Source organism: Harpegnathos saltator, unplaced genomic scaffold, assembly GCF_003227715.2.
Source record: "Harpegnathos saltator strain DR-91 unplaced genomic scaffold, Hsal_v8.6 scaffold51, whole genome shotgun sequence".
Lineage (NCBI taxonomy): Eukaryota > Metazoa > Arthropoda > Insecta > Hymenoptera > Formicidae > Harpegnathos > Harpegnathos saltator.
Genome location: NW_020230327.1, coordinates 1651392 through 1664794, shown reverse-complemented (window position 1 = coordinate 1664794; position 13403 = coordinate 1651392). Strand labels below are relative to the sequence as shown.

Sequence of the window (13403 nt, the reverse complement as noted above, 5' to 3'; positions counted from 1 at the left end):
GTCCGAAACGGCGGTAACATATTCCTCCCCTCCCCCCCCCCCGTGTAAACTCAGCCCTTCCCGGAGACACAGCGCGCTCGCGCGAATACATGTTTCAGCCGCGGGACGTAGGCATAAAAAACGTAACGAAATCTTTCGCCCTGCTGACGCCGGGTCCGCCGCGCGAAGCGTCGTAAATTTATTATTGGACGACAAGTGCCTAAAGCCAACAGCAAGCTAACCACTCCCAATGGAGGACAAAATGCGCATCGCGAGACCCGGCCATCTAGATTGGGGCTCTTCAGAGATGCAACCTCGAGGAATGCGGCGTTATGCGGGGCCTCGTGAAATTCAAGACTCCCCGGGCGCCATATGCATGATTCTCACGTTCCTGCGTTCGTTGCATCCGCCGCCCCCGCCCCGGTCCCCGCCCCTGCCTCCTCCGCCGTCTTCGCCGCCGCGCTTCGCTATGCGGAGTCGCGTTTTATGTCCCGCGCGGCGTCCGTACTTCACCTTCCATATTTCTTCGTGTTCCGCGCGATTCTTTCTAATCTCGTATAAATCGCGAATCATCGGATCTCGAGCCGGCGCGCTCGCGATTAATGTCGCGGGCGCGCTTAAAATATTGGCGCGCCCGCGACTTCGCGTTGAATAACCGGCCGCGTTACAGCGCGTGCACGTCATCGTGGTCACGTCGCGAAACAACGAAGCGCTCTCTGCGATTTAATTTGTCTTCGGGCGGATTCGCAGCGCGTTTTACCAGCAACCGGTTTTTTCGCTTTATTTCCTATTTTTCCGTTTATTTCTCGCGATCATGCGAAATGATTCCGACGTGAAAAAAGCGCGGCGCGTGATGTAAATTGGAATCACGGAGGGAAGCGAATTTCTGTTTCTCTCTCTCTCTCTCTCTCTCTCTCCCCCTCCCTCACTGTCTTTTTCCTCGTCTTTCCCCTTTGGTCTTGTAAAAGAAGATAGCTTCGTGAGAGATGCAAAAGAAGCGTCGGAGGATACGAATTGCATCGTAATAGGGCGATACACGTAGCCTCCCGCTCTGCACTTGCTGCGCGCCTCCAGACAGCTCGTTTTGACTCTTGACTTTTCTGAATGCGCCTGCGACGATATCGCGAAAGTAGATTTAGCAGAAATTCCCCCGTGGATTCCACTCAGCTCCGTCAAGTCTCTCCGTGACTCTGCTTTTCCCGTGGGAAAACGCCAGTGTCCGTCTCAATCGGTCGGCAGAAATCGCCTCATCGGGGGAATCGAGCGCGATCGCGAGAGGCGGAATTGATAATCGCGAGGAACGCTTCTCGAAGTGCGATCATCGATCGTTTCAACGAGCAGAGATAATTTCAACGACGCGCGCAACGGTTGCAGATTGAAAAAAAGTCGCGTGACTGTACGATTTGCTGCTGGCGTTCTCGCGACGGCATGAAATAAGATCCGCCGAAGATGACGTCGCGCATTGTCGCCTCTCGCTGCGAATATCGTAAATTCCCGGTGGAAGCCTCGAAAATGGCATTCTGCCGGATTCGCTTTCGATATCGGTTGCGCGCGCGTAGAAGACAATAGGAAGCGCGAAGCTATCTGAAGCTATCAGTTACAGCGCGGAGCTTCCTTTGTTCGCTTCCTCCTGCTCGCGCTATTTCGAGGTCTTCCTTTTCCTCACGGCGGCAGGAAACTGTTCCATGTGCTTTTCGTCTCCTCACGAAGGCGCCTCCGCAAAGCTACTCTCTCCTCTTCTCTCGTGTGCGCGAGAGATCGGACTCGCGCAGAGAGCACCGCGCAACTGTCTCTCTCTCTCTCTCTCTCTCTCTCTCTCTCTCTCTCGTCTCGGGGTCTCTCCTTCGAATTTACCCGCCTTTCCATCTCAAAGCTATCGGAGGAAATTCTTCGCATCCGTTCCTGCACTTCCGGAATGAGCTCGCGTTGATCTTGCCCGAGAATAATCGCCCGACGCTAAACGAAACGACGCTAAGTCAGCTTTTCGTGAATCGTATAAAATAACGGGTGGGAACGGGATAAAATTTGCAGCGATACTGCGAGATATCTAATAAATGGGATGTTTATTGTCCGCGGGGGAGATACGTTTCGAATATATTATACGGATTATGAGCATTACAAATATTAATATGCAATTTGCTGATTATATTCGCGCAAAGCTCTCAATCGAATATCTCGGATAAATATCCGCAGTACGAAACGGTCGGAACTGCGACGTTTGATTATATTCGCCTGTGTGTGTTTGGTGCGTGCGCGTGTTTTGTTTGTGTGTGTGTGTGTGTGTGTGTTGTGTATGCAGAAATGGAAACGAAGGGAGGGGCGATCACGGTGGAAAGATTGCATTGGTCTATTATAGCGCGCTTTTCTTTGTTCGGTTTCCCTTTCTGCATTTTCTGCCCTCTGCTCGCCTCGTGGAGCAGAACCGCTCAAAGCGTTTTTCGACTTTCGCCCTCGATAAAGCGTTTCACTCCCTCGTCCGACATGATCGTGGGTTTAAGTGTGTACAGGGCGCTACTTTATAACAGCGTCCTGTGCGCTGAATACATTCGATGATCGAGTCTTTAGTGCGGGGAACAACAGCTAAATTGCGCATTATGGATAATGTTCTACCCCGGGCAGAAAGGACTCCCTTGTCAACTCGCCGGTCTTTTACAATCGCGCGGCCATAAAGGCTGACACACATTCTTTTTCGGTGCTTCTTGGGACGTACGCGACATTCAATAAGGGAGCTTATTTTCTCTGAGAATTTTTTAGAAGCAAATGTTTCTCCTGGGCCGCCTTGGCCGCGTTCCAGAAAGCGCTGAAGGACGTGTTCTTAGAGTATAATTTACCATTATACACGGCGTTGATCAGATTGATCGACTGATCATTTAACTGGCTTACGCTTAGACCCGAGTCTGACTCGGGATGAGATTTACTACTTTCAGGTCCGCCATTTTTGATCCGCCATTTTGAATGTTGCAACAACCTCAAATTTGAAATCAGCACGTTCGAAAACTATATCATACACTGAGAGAAAAGTATATGATATTTGGTACTATAATGATATAGTAACTAAATTATAGTCCGAAATACCATATTTATGGTAAATATTACCATAGTATCGGTGATAATTACGATATAGCCATAGTATAACCAACCATATAATATTTTTACTAAGAACTATAGTAAGTTAAACTAAAATTATCGTATGGATACAAATATAAAATGGTAGGTAAAGTAACTCTTTTGTATATATCAATATTACCAGAATATTTGCTAAATGATGACAGATGTAACTATATGAATATTAAATCTCGCTATATTTGTGAATGAGAAATTACCATATATGTGGTAAAAGTAACTAAACAATTATTTCAGACAATCATTGACTGTATATTTGTGTTTATTCTACTATATTTTGCAGGTTCCACCAACTATAAAAATATGGTTGACGCCAAAATGAACTATAAAATATAGTGAGATTATAGTTAATTCAACGATATTTTTCTATCAGTGTAAAACATGAAAGTAAATGTTTTTCGTCGCAGAAAAAATTTAACCATTTTGATACTAATTTCTGCCAGTAAGTAGAACCGCAAGAGGCTTAATGGCCATACTTGTGAGTGGCCAAGGGATTGCATTTCGCGATCTCAGCATTTTGAATCTCAAAGTGTTCGCAGATTCTTAAAGCCTTTGTAACTCGCGAAACGAATATCGACCCGGCAAGATGCGAGGCCATTCATTCTGTTTGTTTATATAATAGCAGGTAGGAATCTTTGTTACTAATCGGCTACGTGTCGACCTTTCTACAATTCTCATCGTCCGTGGTGAGCAAGAGTGAGCTGCGTTATTACGTTGTTGAGAGGAGAGGAGACGATTCGTCATCGTCGAGACTTCGCCACTCATTCTTCGAGATCCATTAATTTTGCGAGATAGACCGATGTCTTTTTGCCTTTCGCGCTTAGATACTTCTTGCGGTGTAAACAGATAGCGTCTTTCTTACATCGCCTTTTGATAAGATCTCTTCATCGGTGCGATCAATAATATTGTTTAAACAACAGTTGATGCATATACGAAACACTTTACAATATGTCACTTTATATAAAGTATTCAGTTCATCGTATACGTAGGGTGTCCGGGATCTTTTGGAAACGAAAAATTGTGAAGATTAATCAAATCAAATTGAGAAGAAGAGTCAAGTATCATTTTGCAAAAATCGCGATAGTTGTTAAGTTATTAATGATTGAAAATGACCACATTTGGAGGCTCTTTTAATTGACAACTTGAAAATTTGCGTACTTTTATCTGCAAAATGGCACTTGACTTTTCTTCTCAGTTTGTTCTGATTAATCTTCATAATTTTTCATTTCCAAAAGACCCCGCACACCTTGCATAATCTGTTGTCCTAACTATATATTTCGCGTCGTTTTCACACAAGGAATATCGATCTTTTTACAATAGTTTTGCGCAGTCGCACTCTTCGTGCGGCGACTCTGTCGTTGACAATCGATGCGATCTGTTTACATACTGCATGCACTACGTAAAGTGACACTTACTGACTGTTTACTCATCTCTTCACGTCGATTGTATTTTACTTCACTTCGCTACTGAAATTCGAGCGAGTGCGAAATTAATATTTTACAATTGTCGTAACTCGGCAATTTTTACTGAGGGCGATCGCGCCTCAATTCTCGATCGCGAAGGATTAAATGCGAGAGTACGGGAAATCTATAAATTACCTTCGAGCTGAACTTGCTTGGCCCGGGCCGAATCCTCCCGTGCTACATCCGCCGAAACGGCACCTCCCGGCAGCAGCCGCGCCCAGCGTGTGTTTCGGAGCTCCGTAAGATCTGCAACGGAGAGCAATTTTTCCGATCAGTTACAAAAGACGTGAGCACACGAACAATTTTTCCACTTAATTTTAACGCTAGGCTGGGGGAAAATTCACCCGATGATATTTTTTAACTGTCCCCGCTAGATATATAGAAGCCCATTACACAGCGGTGTTCCGCTGGAATTTACAATGTTCATAAATATTTATGGCTCATGTATACTCGAAAGGGGGAGAACTAAAAAAAAAATTATGGGTAGAAATTCACTCGTCCTAGTAATGGGAGCTTTCACAAAACTGTCCTAGTGTTCGAGGATTAAAAAATGTGAATATATAAAGAACAGAGACGCTGATAAAGAGAGAGATCACACTGATAGAAAAATATAGTTGAATTAACTATAATCTCACTATGTTTTATAGTTCATTTTGGCGTCAACCATATGTTTATAGTTGGTGGAACCTGCAAAATATAGTAGAATAAACACAAATATATAGTCAATGATTGTCTGAAATAATTGTTTAGTTACTTTTACCACATATATGGTACTCATGTAGTTGCATCTGCCATCATTTAGCAAATATTCTGGTAATATTGATATATACAAAAGAGTTACTTTACCTACCATTTTATATTTGTATCCATACGATAATTTTAGTTTAACTTACTATAGTTCTTAGTAAAAATATTATATGGTTGGTTATACTATGGCTATATCGTAATTATCACCGATACTATGGTAATATTTACCATAAATATGGTATTTCGGACTATAATTTAGTTACTATATCATTATAGTACCAAATATCATATACTTTTCTCTCAGTGTAGCGAGGAAAAGAACGCTTTTCGTGAACCTTGCGATTTCAGGATGCTACGTACTGCTCAAAATAATCATGGCGCGATGATTACGCGTGCCAGATAACGCAAAGACGTATCGCGAGTGATCGGATCACTCGCGATACATCTTTCCGATTTGGAAAACTCGGGAATCACGCGCGATGTCTCCCGACTTCCTGCCCAGCTCGTCAAGGGCTGTTACGACCGCCCGGTAGTTGCGCACATAAACATGTTATTGCCCCCGGGACCACCAGACTCCTAACCTGTGTTCTAGAGCACAGTTTACGTTTCTCATTCATTAACTGCGCACTCTCCACACATCGCGGTGCAAACATTATACATTATTTTACAATATTTAAGGATCGGGTAATGCTCGGGCCGGGTCACAAGTAACAAAGAGACGGCACACGCCTTTATCGAAGCGGGGCGCGACTGACACGAGAGAGCTAAATTGAACGAAAAACTTGTCGACACATTTATTAAAGCACGAGGGTAATTATGAAACTAAAATCGAGTCCGCTTGAAATTAAACGGAGAATAATAAAGCGTCGTTTATGCGCGCCTCTTGGAGGTAATTTAATTAAAATTAAAATTACCGGCGATATATACGTGTAAGTTAATTTCTTAGTATCCTCCTCCTGTCCTCGCATTTCTTTTGAGACTTCCCCTTTATTTCGCCACGCAACGGATCATACCCCTTTGTGATGCAGCGAGCGTCTTACACCGTTGAGCCAATTCACTCGCCTTGTCTACCTACCTGGTCTGGAATACTCCAGCCTCTCGTCCTTCAACCCTGGCCGTTGCTCGCTGCTTGTGGCAGCTCTCGAATTATTTTGCAAACTCAATTCTGGAGGTGTCAGTCATTGAAATGCGGAAAATTTGCCGCATTGGGAAAACTGACGTCGTAACCGTGTGACAATGTTCATCGCTTATTCCTCTAAACCTTCACAATATAATACACGAATAAATAAGAGACGCACGTCGCTCGGGAAATTGTGTAAAAAAGGAAAATACCCCGATGACATTACAGAGGAGAGGATTATTCATTTTATGTTTGATATAAATGCGACACAGGTGACAGCAAGGGAAAAGCAAAGGTAGAAATGAAAACTAAAAGCCACAAATACTTTGTACAAAAACTGTGAAATGTTTACATTTCAAAATAAAATTCTCCGATCGTGCGGCACTCATTTACGTCCTCTTAATCACACGATCGTAAAATAGATATTTTTATCTTTTAATTCTCCCCCCTCCCTCCCTCTCTCTCTCTCTCTCTCTCTCTCTCTTTCACTTTCACTTTCCCTCGCCAAAGTGAGGCACAAATTCTGAAATATCACTTTCAGGCACAAGCTCTTGGAAGGAACAATTTACGGAGGCATTGACCGTTAGCGGGGGTGATGAGGACGACGCTGAGGGTGGAAGCGGTCAACCGTCCTCACCATCGGCGATGGATTATCTCATGCACTCGCTCACCATCTTCTGGAAGGTTCTCTTTGCCTTCGTCCCACCGACCGGTGAGTAATGATTCGTATCATCGTCCAACACACATTTGACGGCCGATAACGGATATTTCCCGTATTTGCTCTTACCTTATGAATTATATATACTTTTTGAATACACTATACAGGGTGTCCCGGGTGGGTGTCTTTTGGGAACGAAAAATTGTGAGGATTAATCGGATCAAACTGAGAAGAAAAGTCAAGTAGCATTTCGCAAAAATCGCCATGGTTGATAAAAAATGACCATATTTAGAGACTCTTTTAATTGATAACTTGAAAATTTGTGTACTTATTTGCAAAATGATGAAGGACTTTTTTGTTCAGAATGACCTAACCTACAAATGACGGCTACTGTGTCTAGCGAGAGATATGAGTATATATTGAACCTTGAATCCTGAATCTTGAAGCCGTCGCTAGGCACAATAGCCGTCATATAAATAAATAGATAAATTTTCAAATTAAAAGAGCTTTTAAATGTGATAATTTTCAATCATCAATAATTTAACAACTGTACTGACTTTTGCCAAATGGTACTTGACTTTTCCTCTCAATTTGATCTAATTAATCTTCATGATTTTTCGTTTCCAAAAGATCTCGGACACCCTGTATATATATTTCTTAGAGTCATCTCCCGTCTTCCGTTTTACTTATTCGGGAGGACATTTCGCGCAGGATTGAAATATTGTCTTTGACGTGCGATGACACACGTTGCGACAGCGCGTCGTTTTCTTACTCCCCAGAAAGTGGATCATCCCTTTGGGAACAATTTAATTCCGCTGTATGTATGTATGTATGTATACGGTGCGCGCGGCGCGATAAGATCGCATGATACGAATGCATTCTAGTTTCACACCCAGTGTGAATATAGCGATGCGTTTTGCCGCGAGTGATAGAAGAGTGTGCGAGACAACACCTGCCGCGGTGTAAATACCTTCGCGTGAGCACCTCGCAACATCGCGCAACGCCGTTCTTTTTATCAGTGAGCGCCGGCGACTGAATAGAAAATGCTCTCGATCGATCAAGAGACCGCGGAAAGACCCGCGGCAAATCGGATTAAACTCGGCGTATCTCCGCGATTTAACGAACGAACGTTGCGAAGATAATAAAACGCTCGTGGCTAATTGAGATGAAGGAAACGCGCGACTTCGAGAAGAACGTAATCGCGCACGAAAGGAAGCGAATTACGTTCGCGCGAGGAGGGCGAGGAGAAGATGCCAGGAATAAAGTGAAAAGTGAAAAGGCGGAATAACCGAAGTGCGGCGGGGACTGGAGATATTAAGGTTAGGGAGTAGTACGTACACAGCTTCGCGGGGGATTGCGGAATTTAGAGAGCTCGTGGGGAGCCGCGGGATCAGCGTGTAACACCAGCTGGATCCTCGCGCTGCTTTTTGAAGTACGACCACGGTGAGATATCTGATCTTTCGCCGTTTCCGTTTCTTCGAGTGTGGAAACGCCGGAGATAAAAGGCGCCTTGCTCTCGCGCGCGCGTTATCACGCCCCTCTTGGTTCTCGACACTTTTCACGGCGTCTCGCACGCTTTTTATCCGCGGGCGGTACACGTGAAATGTCAAAGATGTCGGGAGATTATCTCCTTCCCCGATAGAATTAGCTTCTGCGAGCCGTGGTCGGGAGCAGAGGTCGGGAAATTCTGAGAGAGAGAGAGAGAGAGAGAGGCGCGAGAGGAAAGCGAGAAAGTCACGGAGGAAGACACGAGGAGGCGGGGCGGGGGGGGAGGGGGAGGAAAGAAATCGGATAAGCGGTTGGGGAGTGATAAAGCGACGTGTGTAATATACTCGTACTTTGTATCATTTTCATACTCCACGTTTGCAGCAGTACGCGCTATGCAGTACGTGGTTTACGGTATTTTTACACACACACACACACACACACAAAGTGTACTTGGATCAAACCGCGGAATACACAAGATTTCTCGCACACTCCCGTCCCGGGTATTTCATTTCCTCGTGCGGCACCTCTGCCATGCTTCTTGCCGGAGACTTTCCTCCGCCAATATCTTTCCAGTTTCCTCTCTCCTTTCCTTTTGTTTTTGAGGTACGAAGGGATTTTCTCCACGCCTTTTAGTTACGTGGGGCTCTGGCCCCCACGGTGCGGGCGGAAGAAAAGAGGGAAGACTGCGCGCGGCGGGGCGAGGCGAGGCGGGAAGGGGGCGGCGGAGAAAACGTGCTTTATTTCAGCGAGCACAATCGCGAAAGCCTGCTGAACTGGCAAAAGCTCGGGAAACTACTGTATCGAGCAGCGTAGTTTCACCCTGTTTATTCCTCTCCGTCCTTTCTCCTCCTTACCTTCCCCGTCATCCTTATAAATCAACGCCTCGTTGCGAGATGCAAAACTACATTTACCTTCCTTTACCCGGAGACGGGAATCGGCGAGGGCGCCGCCCGGCAGAGAAACCCGGCCAGTCAGAGGTCGCCGAAAATGATCGAGATACTTTTTCAGGTAACGACGACAACGACGGTTTCTAACGACGCCCGGAGAATGCGCGATGCGAAATGACGCAAGCAGACATGCTCGAAACTGTCGTGAAAATGAAAAATCGCGGCTACGCGTACGACTACGCGCTGTTTAAGAGGCGCAGGCCTCTCGAAAATTCATGAACACGTCGCGCCTTGTCCGGGGGTAATTTTCAGCAACGCTCTCCCGCCGGCGAGCTTTACGAAGCGATTTTTACACGCTCGCCGCCGCGGCCGTTTCGCCGGAAAAAAGTCGTAAAAATTCGGGGCCGAGAATTGAACACCTGCCGCGCGGGACTTCATTTGAGGATTAAGTGCGGAAACGTCGCGAAATATTTTAGCATCGTTGCTTTTTCGGGAATATTAAGAAATCCCATAAACGCGCGTCCGTTTATACACACACACACACACACACGCGCGCGCGCGCGCGCGCGCGCACGTATAGTGTACACGTACGTGCGCGCGCGGTGTTCTCTGCTTTTCTACGAAATTTTCGTGTGATTTATGGCGACCTGCGCCCGCATACTCTTTTCCAAAGTAATTTTCGTTCGCGGAATTTACGACAATGGCTGCTGTTCTGCCTCTCTAGAGCGGCGTGTTCGAGATACTAAACAAGTTTTTCCCAATAAGCTTTAGGAACTGATAGATTCGCCGGAGCGAGCGGTATCTTTGCAACGATACAATAAATATGTGTACATTAGTTAATGTATACTGTGTGTGGTTTTCAAAAAGAAATATGTGTATGTGTTTATTTTGTTTAGCGGTTAGAACGTAGCGCATGCTACTTCCTTGTTCAGTAAATGTAAAGATAGACACGTCCTGCCCTCCTCAATCCGCACTTCGTGCGAAGCTGCTTTAAATGATAAATTACTGAATCACCGCTGAAACCACTAAATACTGGACAATTTATATTGTAATTAATTTCGATATTTCTAGACGTTTAATTTAATGGCGTTATCGCGACGAGCTCTCACTCAACCCCGAGGGTGTCCTCGAGCATGCTGACTTTCCGATAATTACATAATGTAATCAGCGGCGAGTTGCTATCTGACAGCTTGAAAAAGACCACGAAACACGTTAATAAATCAGTCGAGTTTAGCAAGTACAGCGAGCGTGCTGCGATAATATACACCGGCCACGTGTTAACGGTAAAGCTAACCGCGTGTTTACAAACTCTTTAGCTATATTTACGCCCGCGTTCGCCGTAAACATGGCTTCCCATAAAGATCTCTAATAATAATTTCCTCTTGCCGGAGAGAAAGAGGGAGAAAGAGGGAGAGAGAGAGAGAGAGAGAGAGAGAGAGAGAGAGAGAGAAATTTCTCTCTCTCTCTCTCTCTCTCTCTCTCTTACACAATATATAAAAGTATCCATAAAAAATAAAGGTTAATTTCATTTTGCACAAGTGACAAATTTGACTTTTTGTCGATTTTTATCGGCACTAGCTATTTTAATGTTCGTTGAAAGTTTCATCGAGATTACCTTCCGATTTCTCTTTCTTTCTCTCTCGTCTGTCTCTCAGAGATCCTATTACACCCGAACGCTTCTGGAGTTTCTCCGGAAAGCTCTGTGCTTTGGATTATTTGTGACGAGGTCTATGAGATTCCAGTACGAGGCGACGCGTCTACAGATATTCTTATTTGCCGTTCCCGTCGTAATTCAAACGGATATCGCGGTTACGGCTTTCATGGCGGATCGTGTCCCATACGTCAGGATGTGCGTCAGGTGCGGTCCCATAATTCGTGCGAGGGAATCGGGTCACGTTCCACAGACAAAACTGACTGCGGCTTCTGCAAGCGTCCTGCAAGCGCAATGCGCAGGTAGCCGCGCATTCGGCGCATATTATAAATAGAAATTAATTCGGCGGCGGAGAAGCGCGACGCGCAATCGTCAGCTTAGACAGCGCGATCGTTGACGTTCGGTATTCAATTCGTTCATCGGATCCGGCAGGAAAATGTGAAAATTCCCCGAACAGCGGCCGTATTCGAGATGCGTGTGCGTACACGCATGCGAGCACGTATACACCCGTGCGTGTGCACACACAATCGTACGTGAGAGCACAATGCCGGGCCTCTGGCAGATCTAATTAATCCAATTAATCTGAATGACCGGAAAGGACCTGCGCAAATATTTGCCTGTCGTGGTGGTGTGCGAAGTACTTGCGAGATGCCGCTAGATAAACGTCAATTGACGCTTTATAAATAAGTAAAGCGATCCGCGTAAGCGCCCATTAAACCGCGTTTCCCAAATAAACGACACGATGAAAGAAGTTGCGAGCCGCCGAGCAGGGGAGAATATATACGACGTGCGATATTAAATAATTAGACGGGAGTTTGTTGGAGCAAATGCGGTACGGCGATTCACTCAACCCGCGTTTTAAATGGATCCTCATTAGACGTACATCTTTCATAAAATTTTTATGTACGATGTACAGGATGTCCGGGATCTTCTGGAAACGAAAAATTGTGAAGATTAATCAGGTCAAAGTGAGAAGGAAAGTCAAGTACCATTTTGCAAAAATCGCAATAGTTATCAAATTATTAATGATTGAAAATGACCGCATGTAGAAGCTTTTTTAATTGATAACTTGAAAATTTGCAAAATGGTACAGAACATTTTTGTTCAGAATGACCTAATCTGCAATTATATGACGGCTATTGTGCCTAGCGACAAGTTCCAGATTCAGTGTTCAGAGTTCAACATATTTCTCATTTCTATCTCTAGATACAATAGCTGTCATGTAATTGTAGATTAGGTTATCCTGAACACAGAAAAGTCCTTTATTATTTTGTAACTAAATAAACAAATTTCCAAATTATCAATTGTAAAAGAGCTTCTAAATGTAGCCATTTTTAATTATTAATTTGCGATAATAATTAAAAATATTGCGATTTTTCCAAAATGATATTTGACTTTTCTTCTCAGTTTGATCTGATTAATCTTCACAATTTTTCGCTTCCAAAAGATTCCAGACATCCTGTATATCTTAATATTATCTTTCCTTTTTCTCAAACTATTTCTTGATATATTCCCCCAATATATTTTATATCCTGCATGTAATAATACAAAGTGTACTTCGTAAAATACTTTAATAACGCACTCTGAGACTTCCTTGGAGTAGAAAGTGTTGACGTGAAAACATGTCAAAACAATAATATTTCTCGAGCTACAGATCAATAAAAGGTAACCGCTGTTTTGTGAATTAAACTTTAGATGTGCTATTCAGAGACAAAACGGGCTTGGTTTAGTCGTAGTTTAACAATAGTACAAGAAGAGACCATAGAGACATTTGTATTCACTTTTTTATGATTTAGTCTTGTATTAAAACCAGCTTAAATTTAAACCTACCTGTAGAGGTAATTAAAGGTTAGTTTAATCTTTCAACAGGGCGCGTATATGCGCCTTGACATATCTATTGATATCATCAGGAATTTCCTTTCGATATTCTCGCTTGGTTTTATTCGTGTCCGTGTCTTTACATTTTTTTTCTCAATAATGTTATTTCTTTTTTATTCGAATCCGTGAGGAAACTTTTCTCCTCTTCAATGGTCCAATTAGCCTTCCCATTTCGCTATATTTTACTTGATATATCCATCAAGAATAATTTCACACAAATTAAAATGAAGGTCTCAAAATGTAAAGACGAATACTGACAATTCCCTAGTGATTGCATTTCATTGGCTGAGACGATAAACTTGAGACGATTGTATATAAGATTCTACTATGAATACCACCCGAACGATTTAATTTCCTCAGCCTGAACACCAAATTTAAACATTTTGGAAAAATGTTTCCGAATAACATA

General features: G+C 43.8%; 1 protein-coding gene across 4 annotated transcripts in view; it reads left to right on the top strand.

Moving 5' to 3' along the window:
• Calx (sodium/calcium exchanger 3) overlaps positions 1–13403 on the top strand; it is a 99168-nt gene that overhangs the window by 54426 nt on the left and 31339 nt on the right. For all 4 annotated transcript variants that reach the window (XR_003113552.1, XR_003113553.1, XR_003113551.1 and 1 more), the window contains exon 5: positions 6974–7144. Coding sequence is in view for 1 of the 4 variants with exons in the window: in XM_025302733.1 (XP_025158518.1) it covers positions 6974–7144 (171 nt within the window). In the remaining 3 variants the exon portion in view is untranslated. The remainder of the gene's footprint in view (positions 1–6973; positions 7145–13403) is intronic.